General features: G+C 51.3%; 4 protein-coding genes across 4 annotated transcripts; 3 read left to right on the top strand and 1 right to left on the bottom strand.

Annotated features, from left to right (window-relative positions):
* Positions 1 to 730: 730 nt before the first annotated feature.
* EsH8_XIV_000047 (uncharacterized protein) lies at positions 731 to 1,021 on the bottom strand (the record flags this gene model as incomplete). Its single annotated transcript, XM_083273908.1, has 1 exon — positions 731 to 1,021. One exon carries the CDS (start codon positions 1,019 to 1,021, stop codon positions 731 to 733), a length of 291 nt encoding a protein of 96 aa, XP_083120573.1.
* A 2,968-nt stretch (positions 1,022 to 3,989) lies between these two features.
* EsH8_XIV_000046 (uncharacterized protein) lies at positions 3,990 to 5,349 on the top strand (the record flags this gene model as incomplete). Its single annotated transcript, XM_083273907.1, has 4 exons — positions 3,990 to 4,162; positions 4,240 to 4,446; positions 4,510 to 4,778; positions 4,841 to 5,349. The coding sequence occupies 4 exons, from the start codon at positions 3,990 to 3,992 to the stop codon at positions 5,347 to 5,349; spliced, it is 1,158 nt and encodes a 385-aa protein (XP_083120572.1).
* Positions 5,350 to 12,620: 7,271 nt separating this feature from the next.
* EsH8_XIV_000045 (uncharacterized protein) lies at positions 12,621 to 13,952 on the top strand (the record flags this gene model as incomplete). The annotated part of the gene is made up of 3 exons (XM_083273906.1): positions 12,621 to 12,632; positions 12,708 to 13,181; positions 13,251 to 13,952. The coding sequence occupies 3 exons, from the start codon at positions 12,621 to 12,623 to the stop codon at positions 13,950 to 13,952; spliced, it is 1,188 nt and encodes a 395-aa protein (XP_083120571.1).
* A 1,487-nt stretch (positions 13,953 to 15,439) lies between these two features.
* EsH8_XIV_000044 (uncharacterized protein) lies at positions 15,440 to 18,912 on the top strand (the record flags this gene model as incomplete). The annotated part of the gene is made up of 6 exons (XM_083273905.1): positions 15,440 to 15,596; positions 15,667 to 16,054; positions 16,517 to 16,625; positions 16,700 to 16,769; positions 16,826 to 16,874; positions 16,941 to 18,912. 6 exons carry the CDS (start codon positions 15,440 to 15,442, stop codon positions 18,910 to 18,912), a joined length of 2,745 nt encoding a protein of 914 aa, XP_083120570.1.
* Positions 18,913 to 19,772: the final 860 nt, after the last annotated feature.

Genomic DNA, 19,772 nt, shown 5'->3' with positions numbered 1-19,772 from the left:
TACAACAGCAGACAGCAACAGCAAATAAAAGCAGCGCTTCTTGGTTGCTAGGCATCAGGGCCAACAGCAGCGGACTCCTCCCCCTCACGCACCATGCAACTCCGCTAACCAGCAACACCTTCTTGGATCCAAGCCGCCTTACGTCTCCCGCAACCCAGTGACAGCCTCATAGCCAAGACTTCTCAGGACGGGGCCCGACTGTTACTAAGCAGAATCACAAAACAGCCCTTCCCCTACCAGCGAGGCGCTGATACCATATGCTCCAATACAGCTCCGCGAAGGCCGTCTTGTCTGTGCTATATATTCATCCACCAGGCTGGTGTTCCGGCTGTATGGGGTACAAGACACGTTGGACGCTGAAGAATTGGCAGCGAAGGCAGGCCTTTGGCGAAACTCCCGGGGCGAAGCGACTCTAGCAGCTGCCAGCTGCTTATGTGAGGCTCTTTATGTCAGCATGCTGACTTCTGAACGCATGGCTCTCGGGATATCAGACTTCTGAATGTTGTAGTGTATTAAGCTACGAAAGATAGGTCGCAAGAGACCAGGTCCACGCAGTAAATACGGCCATCTTCACACTCTTATACCTTTTTTTCTTTAATCCTCTTTATTTCGGTCTTGTCGTTCTTGTCGGTTTCATACTTTGGTGCCGAATTCCCCCCTCGGATACCTCTAACGTTCGAAAATGCTTCTTATGCCCTTCCGTCATGGCGGTAGGCAGCGGTCATGGTCCTCAACAAAAAACAGTCCTTCTAGGTAACCGGCTGTCGGTCAATATCTGGAAAAGTCTGCTCATCTCCTTCGTCTGCGCCTCGACCGAGCCAGTCAACCGCTGGTGGTACTCCTCCCTCACCATTTCATCATGCAGCGAGGTATTGATATAGTCGTTCACGTCGGCCACCGTCTCGTGGAGGGCCTTGCTCGCGCCGCCCGCAATGTCCACGTAGAAACCGCCGCTTGGTGCCTCGACCGCCCTGGTCGCCTCTTCCGCCGCGATGCTGATCTCCCGCAGACCCTTGATCATTTCGGCGCGATGCGCCTCCAATGCAGCTTTTCGCCTGCTTAACTCGAGCGCGTACATACTCACCAGCCACGCCCTCCGCTCCAGGCCGACGATGTGTCCGCTGTCCACAGGGCAGGGGGCGCCAAGAGGTGTTGCCCCGGCAACCACAGCTTTCAAATGGTGGGCTTGTGGGTTGGGGAACATGAAGAAATCAAAAAGGTGCTGCTGAACTCTCGCTTGGTGCTGGGTGACGATATTTTGGACTTGGGATTTGACGGCGTCGCATTGACCTGCAACTGGCAATAATCCTAGTGGCACTACAGGTGATCCTCCTACTATGAGGAAGTCTTTTCCGCTTGGCTGCGGCTAGAAATTCACACATAAGCACTTAGCTAACTTTAGTCTGGAGGAGGCGAATTGCATAGTTACCTGGAAAACTGGCAAGGGGCTGTTGGCTGGCGTTTGCCTTGTAGTCTGGCTGCCTGTACCAGGTTATGATGATCCTGGGAGATTGAATGCTGTCGTCAAGTCTGTCAGAGTTATACCCTCGCCTTGAAGCGACAACTAAGACGGCGAAACTGTCTGTTTGAAAGGCATGGTTACAGTTAATTTTTGTATGATATAACTACCACAGGAACCTAGGCTTAGGGATCATGAAGCTGAGCGTGAGAAAGCGAAGCAGGAAGGAATAGGGAAGAACAGATTACAGCAGGCGATGAGGAGAATATATCAATATTTAGGCTCTACAGTGGTTATTAAAGCTACAGCTGAAAGACAAAATGATGAGAGCGATTTCCATCCTGGGGGAGGTTTCTTGTTTAATGCATGCAGTCTTTTCCTGCCTCATTCTCCAAGCTGCATATGCATCATGCACTCGGCCGCAGCCATGGTGATATGTCGGGTTGCAAACCGGCGAGCGGTATAAGGTCGGGTCGAGTTAGAGCAACCGAATCAAGAATGTCGGCTTTGACCTGGGAACCATTTCTTTCATGGATCGTTTCCTCTCAACCAAAGCCCACCTGCCACCGTCATTGGAAATTGTGGCCTCTGCTTCCGTGTTGTGCTGATGATGGTTGCATTGGTCTCATAAGTCTTGCGTATCAGTGCCTTCTGCGTCCTTGTGCTGCGGCCATCCTGTTGTATCTCGCTGGCAGGCGAGCCGACGAGAAAGTCTAGATTTCCTAGCTCTAACCCAACTAGTAGCGTGCTAATTAGGGGATCTACTGAGTTAGAACCGTTAATCAAGCCAACTTTAAGATTCAATGTAGAGCCTGAAGTATATAGCAACTGAACAAGTTAAAATCCCAGCTTCCTCCTTTGAACCAGAAGTCCCGCCCCTAAAGAGAGCCAGGAGATCCAGCCAACTAAAGTAAGCATTAAGTTTCCGCTAAAAGGTAACAAAAAGTGTGCGACACAAAGATTACATAATCCCCGGAACAAATCTTTTGGTCCCAGAATGCCACTGAACCCATTTCTCCCCAAAGGTCTTCTTCAACATTTCCTCCTCGTCCTGTACCCGTACCGAGACCTTTCTCATCATAATCAAGGCCATAACACCGTAACAAATCAAACCCCATCCATCCAGTCGAGCCCACAAGTTTTGTGAAATCCAACACCCGGCAACTCCATCCCAGCGGAACAAGTAAGCCAAGTTCGCCAACAAAACAATGACTTGTCCCGTGTAACCCGGGTGCTGGATATATCGATACGCTCCCGTCGTGGTAAGCCCGCTTGGCTTAGCGAGCTGAAACGTAAAATTCCCCCCGAGCTGGGCAAATGCAAAAAGGCGAAGGGGTGCGCCGACACCGACGATGAGAAATAAGCACGTAGTAGAGAGCTTATTCCAGGTAAAGAGCAGACGATTGATATTGTCCGGATTGCGACAGATGTAGTTGGTCTCAGAAGACGAGGACGCTACGATGGCGTGGCATACACCCATAGCGACGGTAGCAACGCGCCGCACAAATGATGCTTTGGGTGTCGCCCAGATGCCGAGACGATCTTTCCCCCATTTATTTGTTGCCTCATTTGGAGCTCTGGAGCAGAGGGCCGTGAGGATGCTGGCAACGACGACTGCTGTCGAGAAAGAGAGTTGTGGCCAGGAGGGCATGGCTGATGTGCTGCATTTGCGGCGTCGATTCTGTGGTATAATTCCTGGATGTCTAACCAGCCACTTTGGATGATGGGAAAGGACAAGATGAACGAGTGGGAAATTGACGCAGAGATATACGTTTGCGGTCTGAAACGACTTCACCACGTGAACCTGGGCCGAGGCGGCGTTCGGAGAATTGAATGCCGTCTCCGGTCGGCGTTCAGGCGTTCAATGCCGGTCTATCCGGCTGCGTGTCCCACACCACCACCAACGTCAACTCATAACTTTCACTCATGACCCGTCACCATCTCCATCTCCGGCTAATACATCCTTGCATTGAAAGACTTACGAAACATTTACTAGCATCGGACCGGGAGAAAGGGCCCGCACGGTGGCACATGCATTCCCGTAAACGACATGCCCATTACGGGACAGCTTGCTCTGAATGCTCGAGGACCAAATCCCGCTGCATCGCAACTTCTCCAGGATTGCCCTGTGAAAGGTTACTTGAAACCATGTTTCAATCGGACTTGGTCACTTACTTTTGTTAGGTGTCAACGTCTGGGAAAGGAATGCGTCGCATCAAACAACAAGCGGAAACGAAAGAGCCCTTTGAGCGACGGGCCGTCTCAGTCCAGTCAATTGGAAGCAAAGATTGATGGCTTGGTCTCTCTGATCACAAATAACACCCATACAACATCTGCACCGTCAGTTCTAGGCTCAGACAATGTCTCGCTACCCGTGACACTATCACCGCTGGCTGACAATGATCTACTCTCATGTGTCAACGAACTCTCCTCATCAGTCAACGAAGACGACATTATTTCACACTTTACTCAAACTCATCACTGTCACTTGCCCTTTCTATCTCTCCCATATGGCCCATCCACACGTTCCATGCGCCTTGAAAAGCCCTTCCTCTGGCTCTGCCTCCTTTCAGTTTCACAGAGCCACACACTCCCGCAAGCCACACTCAACGACAAGATCCGAAGCATAGTAGCGCAGCGCATGGTGCTCAACCTCGAAAGAAACCTAGAACTCCTACAAGGCCTTCTTATATGCATAGCATGGTACTCGCTTGCCACATTCAGCCCGTTCTTTACAAGTCATTATCTCGGACACTGCTAACGATTGACCCACAATCAAGGGGCAACTTCCAAGTCTACCAACGCCCGTTCCTAACCCTCTTTATCCAGCTCGCAAACACAATCGCCTTCGATCTGGGATTGAACCAGCCGCCCCAGGTTATCCCCGTGGCAATGCTACGGTTGACTATTCATCGGCCGTGGGTATCTGCGACCCGTACCCTGGAGGAGCAGAGGGCTGTGATTGCGTGTTACTATCTCAGCTCAATGTAAGTTCACTTCTTGCCGCTTTCTACGACGGTGAATAGCTTGGCTGACATTATGAGGGTCAGCGTGTCATCTTACGTGCGTCGAACAGATAAGCTCCACTGGACGCCTTATATGAGCACCTGTCTTGAGGACCTGTCAACCACCGGTGTACCCGGAGATCTCACTCTGGCATTGATGGTCAAGACTCGCAAAGTCCTAGAGAAGGCGTTCTATTCTCCTCCCAACTTACAATTGTCATCCCCGGAGACCCCTGCAGGCTTCGTCGCTACGGTCCTGCAAACTGAGCTGAATAAACTCACCGGAGAGACCCCTAATCTAGCAGAAAATCCCAGTAAAACTCCTTTTTAGTTCCTAAAGAAAGCACCGATTTCGACGACTGATACACAAGAACAGGAGCATCATGCCACCTTACCTACGCCTCTTTCGCCATCTCAGAATTCGCCCTCACAGTCTCCTCTCCCGAACCGCAGCATATATACACCACATATCAGGCTCTCGAATCCTACTTCAACGCCTTGCTCACCTTCCAACCAAGCGCGTATCCGGGCTTCACTTTAGCGGAGCTGTACCAGATGATGCATGCGGCCCTCTCGCTGCGCAAACTCTCATCCCGGCTCACGACACAAGCATATGACGAGCAGCGCGTGGAGAAGCTTGCAGGCTGGTATCAGCAGATACGTCAAAACCTCAAAGATGCGTCAAAGTGTCCTGGGGCAAAGAGGGATGGGAGGGCAGCGGTATTTGGCAAGTTGGCTAGCATGCTAGAGTCTTCCAGTTGGGAGGAAAAAGAAGGGCCCGGACGGCAAGGTGATAATGAGTTTGACATGGATGGGGCTGGGTTTGAGATGTTTCTTGGGGAGGAGTGGTTGGGGATGGTGGATCACTTTGGATGGACGTTCTGAGGGGTTCGTCAGCGTTCAACATTCTCAGTGAGGAGGGCATTCACCAAAGCATCATGATGTTATTTGCGTACCTATATTTGTTTCCATAAGAGCTCGTGCTTTCAATTCTACGGAATATGGCGTGGCCCTTACTTGAGGCCCTTAAATGGATCGCGGGCTAGCTATCGAGTGTCAAACTTGTGCCCTTTTGTGTATCTGATTTGAAGTCTACAGGTGTACCAAGTACGTATGTGACCACAGTCACATGCTAGTTAGATCAACACAGCCTGGCTAAGCCATCATTCCAGCAGACTTGAGGCACTCTTCAGCATGTATCTCCTCTTCTGTCTCATGATCCGGTGTCATAGTCCAGTTGGCTTTCGTCACGCACAGACTAGATAGATCTCCATGACATGCGGGGGGTCCAGTTAAGGGAATAATTGCCGAAACGGCGCCCTACTACTGTATCAGACTCTATTCAGTTCTTGAATCCAAGACCGTGATTGGCCGGGTGGACTGGGGCTACGAAGGATCACGGGGACAACTGCAGATCGTTTCCGCTCAACGCGAAGAAAATGGATCAGGCTGAGCAGACGCCAAGACCTAACCCCCTCAATCCAATAAGTATCTGCTTACACCTTCAACTTTGTGCTTGATTTCTTCCCGGCCCGATCGCAGCCCCACAGGATGGCCCGACCAGTTAGCCCAGTTATGCACGTCATGTGCTGGAAGCAAAAGCAAACATGTTTGCCTGAAGAAAAGTTGGCGGATAATGTCTTCGCATAAATTCATGTACACTTAGACACTGGGCTTGCTGATGGAAGCTGCAGGAGTATCGGCCAATCTCTCGAAGCTGACCTGGGTCGCCTGAGCCGTCTTGATGAGAGTCATCATCTGTTTTTCAGAGCAATGCATTTATCCATCAATCGCCGCAAGTACTGCAACCAGCTGATAATTTTTTTTCAACCCAACGTGAATTGATTGATTGTATCCTGTATCTAGTGGTTTCTAGCTCTGTCGGCAATAAAACTTTTTCCAGAATTGTCCGTGGGATATGGTATGTAAATGTTGCGATGCTAATATATAGCCTGGGAAGTAAGGTGAGAGAGGTTTAAGTATACTATACCTTTAGTACTTGAATTATATAAGAATTAGATACAGCTAGTAAGAATTTATTTATATATTCTAGCAAAATAGCAGATAGGCAATCACCAAGTGGTCCGGTCAAAGCAATGCATGCCAATCGCAACACCCGATTCATCTCGGCATTTTCTAAACGGCCCTCCATCGTTTTTCTTTAATAGAAAGCTGAAGTGTGCTTAGAACTCCTGTAATCCAGAGGGAACTGAAATTTCTGGTGTGAATGTGAGCATCCGACCTTGATATCTCTTTGTTGACTTTATTCAAACCTGACAAAGTCACGAAAGTGGCTCAAACCGTGGCAGCTTGACTGTAGTCGACGATATAAGGACTCGTGTTATTTACGTGACGGGGGGGTTAGCTGGTTTAGCTTGGCGTGCCCGGGTGTCTGGCACAATTGAGTCGGATATAGATAATTGAAGTTGATGTGTTGTGTGGCAACGTCTGTTAATTTGGGGTGCCCAGAAGTGGGTGCACGATGTTACGGCGGCAGGCAGCTCGCGCAGCGGCTCTCGCTCGCCTAGGAAGAAGCAGAAACCAGGCGCGGTCTGCCTGCACCAGACACGCCAGTTGACTCACAAGTCAGACGTGCCCCCGTCACTACGCAAAGTATATCTGCAGATAATTGGATACCGCAACGGGGTAGGCGTTATTGCCAGGTCCGAAAAGGTAAATCGGATATCCCTACGGTGCTCCTTCGTGTTGTGTCGATTGCCGGGCAATCAACCTCCCTGTTGCACCATGTAGCTGCCTGCGTCGACGGGGCTTCTAGTGCTAACCTTGATCCTATCTCTGGGGTTCTCGTGGCTGCTGCTTTCGCTTCCGCTCCGGCTTCTGCTTCTGTTCCTGCATCTGGTGGCAAGGAAGGACGGCGTCTCTTTGCGTCAGCGAGTGACACCTCAATGCCATTTGTGATGATTCACTTGCAGGGCATGATCCCTTTTCCGCCGCGCCTGCCCTCCCGGCGGCTTGCTGCGTATTTGCGAATTGTTTGAATCGCCTCAGTCCAGCTGCTGCAGTCTTCCGAATACCTGACAAATACGATGAAGAAGCAGAGGCACTTGTCTTTGGCATCGAGCAGGAAGACGCAATGATGTGGTGGTGTTGACCAGCTGTAGCACGCCTTCTTAAGCTTGGGCAAGCACTTTGGGACAGTCGGCGTGAAGCTGGCCTGGTTGAGACCTTGGACGACGAGTTCAAGTGGTGTACGGAAGGAAGTTTGGACTGGATAAAATACAGACTCGCGTGGTGGTTACGGACTAAGGTAGAGTACGTACCGTGTCCGTACCAGCACTTGTGTTGATTGTCTGTCCCAGCACTTGTGTTGATTATGTGTTCTAGCACTTGTGTTGATCGTCCGTTCCAGCACGTGTGTTGATTATCTGTTCCAGCACTTGTGTTGATCTAGAGGCTTAGAAATCGACACAAGTGCTACACTGCCAACGGCCCAGCGCCACGGTGAGAGGATTACGGTGCGGCGGTACAGCGTCTGCCACAGGCAGGCGGCGACCGTACAACGGGCCAGTCCTCAAGTCAATATGAAATAAGTGCAGTCCGAGTATGCAGTGCTCGAACTAGCGGATCTTTTGGTCCACTGGGTCATTCAGCGCGCTACCCAATTGTCTTGCAATTGATCGAGCACTGCATCGCATTGGTCTTCTGGCTCTGGTCAAGGGCTGGGCTGGGTTCGATCCCGGGCTGCTTGCGAGACGGCAGCTGTTGATGGGTGCCAGACTAGACTGGCTAAGGCCTTGGGCTTCACATTGACACTCTGAACACGCCGTCAGTTCGGCGTGCAATCACTTACAGTGTGTGAGAGCTGCACCTCCAGCAACCAACAAAAGGACGCGTCTCCACAACAGTTCGGTGTCAGCCACCACCTTAAGCGAACTTGTATCGATTACACTTGTGTCGATTTTAAGCTTAAATCGATACAAGTGTGTGCGCGCGCCCCCCCTCCGGATGGCATTTTGGGTACCCAGACTGCGCACACGGCAGTTTTTCTCTTTTCACCACCGCCTCACACGGCGTGCAGGTTCAATTCCAGTTCAAGGTCCCAGTCGGAAAATCAAATCACGCTCGTGTCATCATCAGCCGGTCGGTCCGCCGGCGCATTGAGCAAGCATACTTGTTTTTGCAAGACCAAATAACCCATTGACACCGAATCCTGCCTGGCTGTCCGCCGCCCCCGTCGTCTCAACATCACAACGGAAAGACTCGGATGGCCCGTCGTCGATTTCCCAGTATGCCGATGCGCCAACCAGGTTCCCGTCCGACGCAGCTGCACTCAAGCCCATAGCTACTAGGGAGATGCGTTTATTTGCCTTGACTTTAGCTTTCGTTGTGCGCGAGCAATGGATGGCGTAGATGACACAAGAGTGGTGCGTGGTTAGGGTGAAGTGGGCGGCTTACAACAACAGCAATTAAATGCCATGCCGCGCAGGCACGCTTCCGCCATACATCAGACATCGGTCGCACATTAGCGGAACAGCCCAGAGCAGACGGCTTCATGCTCAGAGGTATTGAGTCATCACCAGTCGAGCTTTATCTAATCAATCAATCCTCCCATTCCCGCGCTCCACCACCCAGCTGAGCGACACAGTCAAGCAGTGACGTCTCAGTCGCCAGGGTCACTCCGTTTGTTTGTATGCATCCAGATAATTGGCTAGTTCTGGTAACGATATTCGTGAATTGCAGCGGTTCCCCGCACACCAGTCAGTTTCAACGGCGGAAACAACTAAATCAACACAACATCACCAACACAATCCCGCCACAGCGGCCAGAGCTCCCCACGCCGTCCTACCTCGACACGCACCTTTCGTACCGTGCAAATGTTTCTTCCCTTTCTACCGCCTCCACTATCAACTGATGCCCACACAAGCATTGCACAAACATGGAAACCTGGGATCCCCAATCTAGGTCGGCCCGCGATGGACCCCATAATTTCAACCAAGGTACACCGACAAGGCAACTTCGACTGTAACCGAGGCTCTCCTCTCCATCGAGGCTACGCGCTATAAGGAGGATTGGGACACCAAGATGAACATCGACTCAATTTGTTAGGCTGCCAACCACATCACTCGAGTTTTTGAGGTCGTCAACAACATCGAGAATCGCAACCGTTTGATTCAAGCACGTCAAGGTGATGACAGATAGACAGCAACGAGATAATACCTTGCATGCAGCATTGTCGCTCTCGTCGACGCAAGAGCCATACACCAAGCGCCACCCATGCACGAGCGAGGCTCCTTTACGTCAGTTCTCAGAACTTGGCGTGACTCCCACGGATCGTGAGCAAAGGGAGGCGCCAAAAGTTCCCCATACGTCAACACTTGTTTGCTGAAGTCATCAACCCAGAATTTTGCGCGACACGCAATCCTACCACGGTCATGAACATTCTGCTGGCTTTACCGAGATTCAGTCAAGTCTTAGGATCCCACCAGGCGGCGGCCTTCACATCCCTATCCTTCCGTGATTCATAAATAGTCGAAAAATTCTACATTCCAAGGTTGCTGAGAGGCCGCTTTCATGGATGAATATATGACATCCGATGCTGGCGAGCTACTTAATCTAGTCTCGGACAGACTGTCTCGGGCGTCCCTTTCAAACCATCATCGTCTGCTATAGTCGCATTACACCTTCGCAACACTCGTGAACCTTTTCCATGCTTTCGGGTACTGCCAATGTTGCCGATCAAAAATGAAGTTTAATTGTGGTATAAATGCTGCCGAAGGGAGAAGCAGCGACTGATCCACCTGGATCCCTTTTTATGTCCAACATCTAGTATATACCGCGTTCCTCTCCAGGCACGGTTCGCAACACATCTATGTCCTTGACCTATCCCCTTTGGTTCTATTACCTATTGATGCCCACCTCGCATCGGGCCGAGCCGTGTGCGGTCTGGATTGAGGTGAGCCCAAGCCAAGCCAGGCTAGGCCAGAAGGTACCGAGAACCTTAGTGGGGCGCTATTAATCCGTTCCGCCCAGCTTTTCTCACCTAAAAAACTGGGCGGAAAAACTTCTGTCCAATAGAAACCCCAACTAAGGTAGGCCTTTTATGTACATTATACAAGTATCTTCCTCCTCCTCCTCCTCCTCCAGCCACACGCCCGCAGATGTTAATCAAGTCACGACTGATATCTCCCTAGAGCGGTATACTTGCAGACAACCGGCAATGGATCATGCTCTCCCGAAATTGTCAATCTCTTCCCTTCCCACCTCTCGGCCATCGGCCTTGCGGGCCCACGCGCGTGTTAATGGTCGCGCCGCGCCTTCAAACCGCCGTCGACACTCATTTGCCGCTCCCTTGCGCAGTCCTCCAGGATGAAAAGCACACCGCAAGAGCCGACTAATGAACGGTTCTCTGCCTTGCAACTCACTTGACTCTCGATATCCTTACGTCGGGCCGCATCGGCAACGTACGCTGCCTGAGCCACGCCGGCGGCGCCCATCTCAGCTGTTTCAAAGTGCTCGGCTGTCGATACCACGGTTGGAAGCTTCCTGATAAGGCTGATGTGGCCCATTACATGCCGCCGTCCATCTTATCCTGTCAACGGCCGCATCATCCACTTGAACAAGATGGCAAACCCTTGGTCCCGCCGGGATGAACTGACCCTACCATATGTGGCTTGAGACGCTGCACTACGCTGCCAGCTGATCCGGGACTTGGAGATATAGTACAACAGCTACGCAGCTCATCGAGGACTTGGTTAGAGCCGGCACCACACTGCAATTTCATTCCGGTGATGTTCATGTTGGTATCACAGGATACACGTACGGGTGATAGCTCGCTGAATGTCGAGGTGGTGTGTTCAGAGGCTATGAGTTGGTGTGTAGGGGAGGAAGCAGGGAGGTTGGCAGTAGTAGCAGCAGCATTACTGAAGATACTGCTGTTGGCAGCCTGGAGGTGTAATCTCCGGGTTCCGCTGCTACGGCTGACCGCCTGCCCGTATTCTGGCCAAGCAATCCAACAGTTCAACCACCACCGTCGCCGCCACTACTCAGCATCTAGACGCCTACACGAGTGATCTAAGGGCCGTCGTCAGACGAAGCGACAGAGGTGGGACGCGCAGCTTAATCTCACGGGGACCATGAGGCATTGGCCTTGCCTGTCAACCAACTACACGGTGCCAACTAGGGCAGTCATCGACATGGACGCTGATGTGGATTGCGGTCGTCCCACCCCGCCTTGCCTTGTAGTCTTTGCCGTTCAGCAAAACAAGCATGCCCTACCCAGCGCCCTTGAGGCGACACACGACACGGGCCAATCGGTCGCTTGTATTCCCACTCATGTCTAGGAGGATTTGGATATCACGACGCAGTCAGCGTATAGTGCCACGGAGCAGGATTTCCCAGCGTAAGAAATTCAGGGTTGAAAAGTGGCTTGATTTATCTAAACTCGGTGGGCTGCGCGAAGTTGGCTCATATACGCCAGCTTCGCGTGGGGCGACCGCCGACTTCGCGTGGGCCGGCCGGCCGCCTGGGCGGGCGGTCTGCCGGGCCAGAATAGTGAGCAGCAGCCTCATGCCGCGTTGCGACACATAGCAAACTACTTGTCTCGTAGCGTCAGTGCTGCCCTCGTTGGAGCGGTAAAAGGCTAAGGAACGGGACATGTTGATAACGCGGTCCCGGGGCAAGAACACCGTTCAGTGCCTGGGACCGCCTTGTTCTGCTTGATAAAATACCCAGCAGGTATCGTTGCATAGTTAATGATGATTAATCTATTGTCGTGTCACTGATTCTAACCGGAATCCGCAATGAAAACAACGGTCAAAAAATAAGAACTCCATAGACAAGCCCGGTGTTATGAATATACACGCAGTGCATGACGCACTTCCAACCACACGCAGCCCGCACCTAGATGAATCGCGATTTGCCGTTTCCACTCTGCTCTTCCCTCTCCTTCCTCTCCTCCGTCTTCTGTTTGCGCGACTAGTGTGGTTCTTTTTCTCTCTCCGCTGTTAAGTCGATTACAAGATTAAACGTCAATCTTCCACCATTCGTTTTTACCTTCCCGTTTTTCGTTTTTCGGTTTTCGTCCTTCGGTGAACGATTTCCGATTTTTCAATTTCCGATTTTCAACCTTCCTCTTTCGTCCGCCGTCTGTTGTTTGTTTTCCTTTCAGGCTCCCGACGCCCGGCTCTTCAAGCATCATGGACCCTTCCGTACGTTTTTGCATCGCTTCTTTGATAACTCTGTCGAGTGACGCAATGAATCTAACACATGGAACTCCAATGCAGTACTTCCAAACCAAGTACATCGCCAACCATGGCTTTGTACAGCAGCCGACACGAGAGGGCACGGCCGTCTTTATGGAGAACCATGTCGAGCCCGCCCTGACCAACCCCGGGAATATCCGACGCGCCCGCCAGTTCGTCCAGAATGTAAACGACCAAGGCCAGATGCTGGTGGACGAGATGCAGGCCCGGGGCCACATGGATACCAAGGCCATGATGAAGCACTCGGCCAACTTGGACTACCTACGCGAACATTGGCCGGGCGGCCAATGGGTCCCGGACCGGTACAAGGGGAACAACTACGACAACCCGACCGTCGTCGGCAGGATGGCTACTTTTACCAAGGCTTGGCTGGCGCTGGACAACGAGACCAGGAACGATATACACCCCGACGGCTCCCTCTCCAGCACGTGGCTCCCCCCGCACGGCCTTCTGTACACCGAGGTCGTCGCCTCCAATGTCATCACCGCGAAGTCCGTGCGCGATGCCAACCACCAGCTCAAGGAGGCCAAGGCCCGGGTCGCGGAGGAGCGGGCTGCCTAGCAGGCACGCTTCGCTGCCCACCAGGAGAATTACAGGCGCCGCGAAGACGAGGCCGATGTCGAGCGGGCCCGGGGTCCTGACCCCGATCCCAATGAACGACCCTCCCTCAATGACATCGGCGATATTAGCAACAACGGCCCCGGCGGGTCCCCCTCCCCCTCTCTACGCAGCCCAGACTTCCCCTTTCCCTTTCATCTAGAAGGCGACGACGACGACGGCATCTCCTTTGGTAGATATTCATCGTCGCTGCCATCATCACCTCCGCAGATACTGCCCTCGCCATCACAGCAGCATCAACAGCAGCAACAACAACAACAGCAGCAGCAGCAACAACAGCAGCAACAACAACAGCAGCAGCAACAGCAAGAGCAAGAGCAGCAACAACAGCAGCACCAGCACCAGCAGCAAGAGCAGGAGCAGGAGCAGGAGCAGGAGCAGCACCAGCACCAGCACCAGCAACAACGGCATCGCCGCCGATACCAATCCGCCGCCCAAGCAATCCGAGCTGCCGGGAATGGCGCGTCCCAGGGCGTTTCGAGAAAACTGCGCCTTGCTACTGAATTCTTTACGCCGGCCCAGAGAACCATGGCTGCCCAGCTTGCCCGTGAGGCTGCCGAAAGGTATTTGAGAAGCGTTGTTGTTGACAATGGAGACGATGAGGATGAGTATGGCATGGATGATGATGACGATGACGATATGGAGTGATAGTGTGTGGTTTTGTCGCGGGTTTGATTACTTTCGTTTGAAATGTGTTGTTTACAGAAATGGAGAAGGGCTCGATATTGAATGAAGAGAAGTGCTGTGCCCGGCTCAGTTTTGTTGCTGGTATTCCACCATGCTATGGTTCAGGTGTTGATCGATGAGACGTGACAGTAGCATCTTGGTAGTCATTTCCTGCGACTCCATTCATACGCCGATTCTCACCGTCAAGTCGCATCGCTTGCAAACACGATCGCGTCGTTCTCCCCCGCCCCTAAGCGATGAACGCTTCCTCAAACGACGGCAGCTCCCCCCCATCGTCACGTTACGACCTGGCTCGACTCTCTGCCTTCGAACCTCAACGCGCCGGACCACCCGCTCGCTCTTCAGGATCCGTAAACACTACATCAAACCAAGTTTTCTAACCCTTTTTTGTATTAATATTACAGCTGGATCTGCCGCGAGCCGACGTCGCCGGGGCCGGCTTCGCGTTGTATCCACCTGTCAGGGGTATATATATCCACCGATCTATTGTATCTAGACTTTCTAGCGGCAGCAGTCGGGCTTGGAGATTCTACCTCCAGGCTGCCAACGGTGATATCTTCACAACTGCTGCTTCCGCTGGTTGCCTCTCTTTTTCTTCCTTCTACACACACACATCTACAACCAATACAGTACCAGTTTTGCTCTTCGTTCGATTTACCACCCGTATACGGGTATCCTGTGATACCAACAAAACCATTGCCTTTTGCTCAAATATGCAACCATTTCTGCGCTACTTTGGATCAAGATAATATTGTGTCTTTTTGGTGATATTGCGCTAACCACTCTCGTGTTTCAGTGATTACTTGGCAATGCCTTTTGCAGCCTGGCTATTTTACTAGCCTAAAAGTTAGTCAGTCACTCACATGCTTGAACATCTCGCTGGATACAGAAGTTTTTACGTACTGCTTCCTGCGAGAGATAAAATAGGTTCGTCGTGGATTTTGCGTGTCTTGTGGGTTTCTCTTAGTTCTCAGGCCATGCGTTTCCTTCATCTGCTTAATTTCTGAGACACAACATCCTCAGCCGCTCCAAACTAAAATCGTGTGAGATCTAGTCGCGCTAATGTCTATACAGCGATCTAGCCCGTTTTCGTCTGTGGCCCGCACGTGGCTGAATGTCGTGGAAACTTTTATATGCTTCCCCCGGAACTAACCTGACTTAACTAGCCACTGTCTTGGGCGACAGAGCAACAGGTCAACCAATTGGTTAGGATACGCGAAACAGATGAATTCTCAAGGGGTGTTCAATCAGTTTAAGTTCCTTGTGCTTCTGAATTGGGAATGAGTAGTTTGTGACTTTAACAATACCAAAGAAGTCGTGGGTGTTGCCTGAAGTGTGGAGCATGTCATTTTCATTTGGTTATTTAAAACTAATGAATTGCTCCGGCATTTTGTAATGTGTACTATAGTATTTGCAACACTATTATTCGTCTACTTAGAAATTTTAGAATGTCCTTCACCAACACCACCTCAACTAAAGTTTCAGGGGAGACCTTGAGCAACAGCACGTATCTCGTGCCACCTGATCTTGAGGAGTTTTCAGGAAGTTATATAGTCAACTCTAGTGTTCCTAGGGCACTGGAGGATCACCTCGATTACCTTGAAGGTATGATTTAATGAGCGACGGCTTGTACATCTGTGTTTAAAGTTGCTTTTTGGCTAAATATAACACCTAGCATCCGAGCACCGCGCGACGGCTGCGAATGTAGACCTCTTCGATGTCCGGGGCCAAAAGCTTCCTCACGACGAGATACTTGTTACCGTTAAGGCTAAAGGAGGGAAGGTCGGGCTTAGCTTTGGTCAAATCATTGCTCTAGCCGGTGACTTTTACACTTGCAGGGAAGGTAGAGGTGTATATTTTCCGATTTGCGATTCAGATGACTTTGGTACGAGTTTGAGGAACAAGAAATCGTCAAAAACGGCAGGCCAACGATTCGACTGCGCCGTAGAGAGTCTCCTCCGCGATCAGGATGGGTACCTAAAGAAGGTCCAAGATCTCTTGGACCAGGAGCATGAAGCCGTCGACCAAGCCCGCGTAGCCGGCGATTCGGTGGCACAGACTTAGTCAGTCTCCCCCTCCCCCCCCCCCCCCCCCCTTTTTTTTTTAAAAAAAAAAGAAAAAGGCTCCAACATCGTTTTGAGAACATACTCTAAACTATCCAAAGCCATACGGGCTCGCACCAATTTCATTGTCACATCCCCACAGACAGAGAATTTTCTGAAGCAACGAAGGACTGGCTTCAGGCCCCGCTTCTCGCAGCATACTTGTGGATTGCTTATACCAACATCGATCATTTTGTAAGGTGCCTTAGGCTCTCCCTCCCATGAACACTGTCAGATGACCAGTTTTCTAAACCGGAGACAGGGCGATGATGCGGTTACGGCCTATTGCGTTGGTCACACTCGTGCACTACAAATTGCGCGTGAGGCACGCAACGAGCCCTCGATTGAAAAGAGGATTATCAAGTTACGCCTAGCGTACATCTATGAGGCATTCGCAGCGCATTATCTCACTGACCTTTTCAGTTCTGGGCACGTAAGGTCGCCGAGAAGACAAATGCACTCGACCAGCTGGATGCAGACTGCCGCTGCAGGCCTTGCCGGAACACCAATCTGGGATATGCAAAACCGATACGTAAGCAAACCATAAAAAGAGCCTTACCGACTTCTTAGCATCAGGGCGATATGAAACATTCTGACAAATCCCAGATGCACGATGATGATAGCGCTACTGGTATCATGGTGTGTAACGCCAATGGAGACCAGTGGATCGAATACGGTAAGCAGGATTCTGCTAAGTCTGGTGAACTACGCTTATAGACGGATTCTATTCAGGTGACAAGCAATTTTTTGAGCCTCAGGCCATTGTCAATCGTGCAAGATGGTACGTCCCGATTATACTTTATCTAGCAGGACGACCTTTGTATCCTCACACTCTAACAATACGTAGTATGGAATGCTTAAAAGTTTCAGCTCGAGAGGTCTACGCAGTTGGCTTCGCAGAGGGTTTTGAGTCCAATCGCGTCGTCATCGATGAAGATTGGTCGGCAAACAAGACCTGGTTCGCTGCAATGAAATTTTTACCGAAGCCGATGACGGCAATTGCCGACTCGTCCTGGCTTAAGGATTATGGTGGTTACGACATGCACAACCCTGCCCCTCTGTGGCTGTCTCCAAATGTGAATGGACCGGACGTTAAAGAGGGCTGGACAATCCGGAAGGATATCAACGATCACTCCAATTTCGGCCAGAGAGTAAGTGGCTCCCTACGGAGCGTAAGCGTCATTCCGAAAGCGACCGAAGAATGCGAGGCTATCAAGAACGCCAACTTTAAAACAAGAGATCAGCTTCCTCTGCAATTGGAAATCAAGGGCCTACTGTCCGGCGGCCTTATCCAGATCCAGGATCTAAACGCAAGCCAACCAGGAAAGGGGACATGCATCAACTTCTGGGGCCCGGTCAAAGTGGAAATTTTGAACAAGACTTATGATACCTGGACATTACGCAACCGTCTGATGGATCAAGATGTGAGCCCCAATCCTCAAGGCCATGTCTTGCACTGGATGCGCGGGGATCAGCCGTCGTCTATCGTTGGATTCTCCTGGGTTGAGGCGTCAGACGGAACGTGCGACATTGTCTCGAAAATGACCATTTATGGATCGAGATGGGAGGGTGTGCCTTCGGACGGCGGCCCAGTGTTCCTGGACTTCAACAAGACATGGGCAGTCAAGGAGCGCATGTCCACGGAGCCGGTCAAGATTTTAGGGAATCTTCTAGACCGGCGCAGCTTGAACATGACGCGCTTCTCCAAAGGATTCTTCCTCTCTCAGCCTGAGAGCGAATACGACGGCATGGATCTTTTGGCTCTCACGCAGGTTAAAGGCAAGGGCGTTGAGATTGGCCTGCTAGCCACGTCCTCCGAAAACCGTAATATTTGCTTCCATATTGATGCCCTCGCAGAAGGAGAGGCCTATGGCTTCGTCAAGAGGTTCCGAGAAGCTGGTTCGGATACCGATAGCATTCTCCTTGCGCGCCGTACAACAAAGAGTGCCAATTCCACCCTCGACCTCGTACAAGTCATCTTCGACGCCTTCAACCAGCCTCGGTTGCAGCAATCATTCTTTGAGCCTAAAGGGGAATCTCTAACAGAATCTGCATCAGTCCTGGTTGGCGACGCATTGGGCTTGGGCCACGATCAAATTGTTGTCATCGCTGTCAGTACTGATGCAGCTCATATAAATGTGTACGGCAACAAGAAAACCAAGGAGTCAATCGTGTCGCTTGGATCCGGATCTCTCCCAGTGTCCCATGATCACACCCTTACATATCCGATCTTGACAGCCCTCGTACCGACAACCACAAGCCTGCGGGGCCTTGATATCCTCGAAATCTCTCGTCGACAGAAGAATTCTTCATCACTTTTAGTTTTCCGCACCTACTTGCGGACCAATTCATCAACTCCAGGAGACGGACCGCTGCCGTTTTCCGACCCGAAAGAATGTATAGTTGAGGACCCCCTCGTCTCGAGCAGCCCAGAACACTTTTTCAGTATCAAGTGGATGCCCGTGCGGTATCAGGCCGATTTCAAGGTCGAGCGGCGCGGACTCCTCGAGATTTTCAGCTGGTATGGCGTGATGGGTGCGCGCCTCTTTGGCCCTTCCGCGGAAGGTTGGGACTATAATCTCCTGGGCCAGTTGCCATACCTTGGCCAGACATCCATCGGTGCCGGCCTCGGCAGCCATGGTGATTGGGGACATGGCTTCATCGCCTGGTCGGAAGAAACCGAATGGATCGATGTAAACATGTTCACACGTAGCGAAAAGTCGGGCCCAACCGGTGGATCATGGGGAATGCAGTGGGAAGACTTGGAGAGACGGCAGATTAGGGGCTGGGATGTCGAGAGTCGACCTTTGAAATACTAACGGCTTCCGCCAGGAAGGCTTCCTTTCCATTAGCGAAAATGTTTTGCCTGTAGCCTCCACCAGTTCACTTTTGGTGTCGCTGCCACCGCTAAGTAGGCCGGAGAAGATAGGAAACTTGCCTAGGAGAGCATTTCATGCGAGTTGAAAGGTCATTGCCGCACCCTCGCAGGTAAAAAGGGGGACAGGAAGGAGAAAAAAAAAAGCGTCGTTAGGGATGTCGGAGGATGACCAGAAGGCGTGTCCGCTTAAGTACGAGACTTGCGATCAAACCCCACAGTATTAAATACATTGAAGTTGCATTAAATCGTGGCATAGGCGCATCAAGACATCTTGTCTACGGTAACCGAACTACCAGCCGGTATGGATGCATCATATTAAGTTACCAGCCGTTTCTAGACCCTGTCAGCGGGGACCAGGATTTGGCATGTTCTTGGGCTGAAGACCGAACCCGGATGGAGATCTTTTTCCCCTTGCCGGCGCTCTGTATGACGTTTGACTTCGTCATGTCAGACTATCCTATCGAGTGCTGTTGGACATCGCGTGCTCCATATGTTCATCGGCCCCAACGGGTTTTTTGCCAACATCACTACAAAGTCTACAAATACCGCTTTTTATACTTACCCCCTGAAGTCGAGAATTCGTTTTGGATGTAACAAGTATCACGAAAAGGCCCACGTGGCCTTGGATAAGGCTTCAGGCAATCAGCGCTGGCGGGTGAGGAGGAGACTAGGGTGTGATTAGACAGTGTAAGGCAAACGGTTTGGGCCACGACCTAGCTAAGGTGCGATATCACACTGAATTCAAAGTACTTTACAAATACACATGTCCGGTTGGCTTACATTCTCCGCCTACTCCGCACT

Source organism: Colletotrichum jinshuiense, chromosome 14, assembly GCF_051148585.1.
Source record: "Colletotrichum jinshuiense chromosome 14, complete sequence".
Classification (NCBI taxonomy): Eukaryota; Fungi; Ascomycota; class Sordariomycetes; order Glomerellales; family Glomerellaceae; genus Colletotrichum; species Colletotrichum jinshuiense.
The sequence above is the reverse complement of the archived record's forward strand: the minus strand, read 5'-3'. Positions and strand labels throughout refer to the sequence as shown.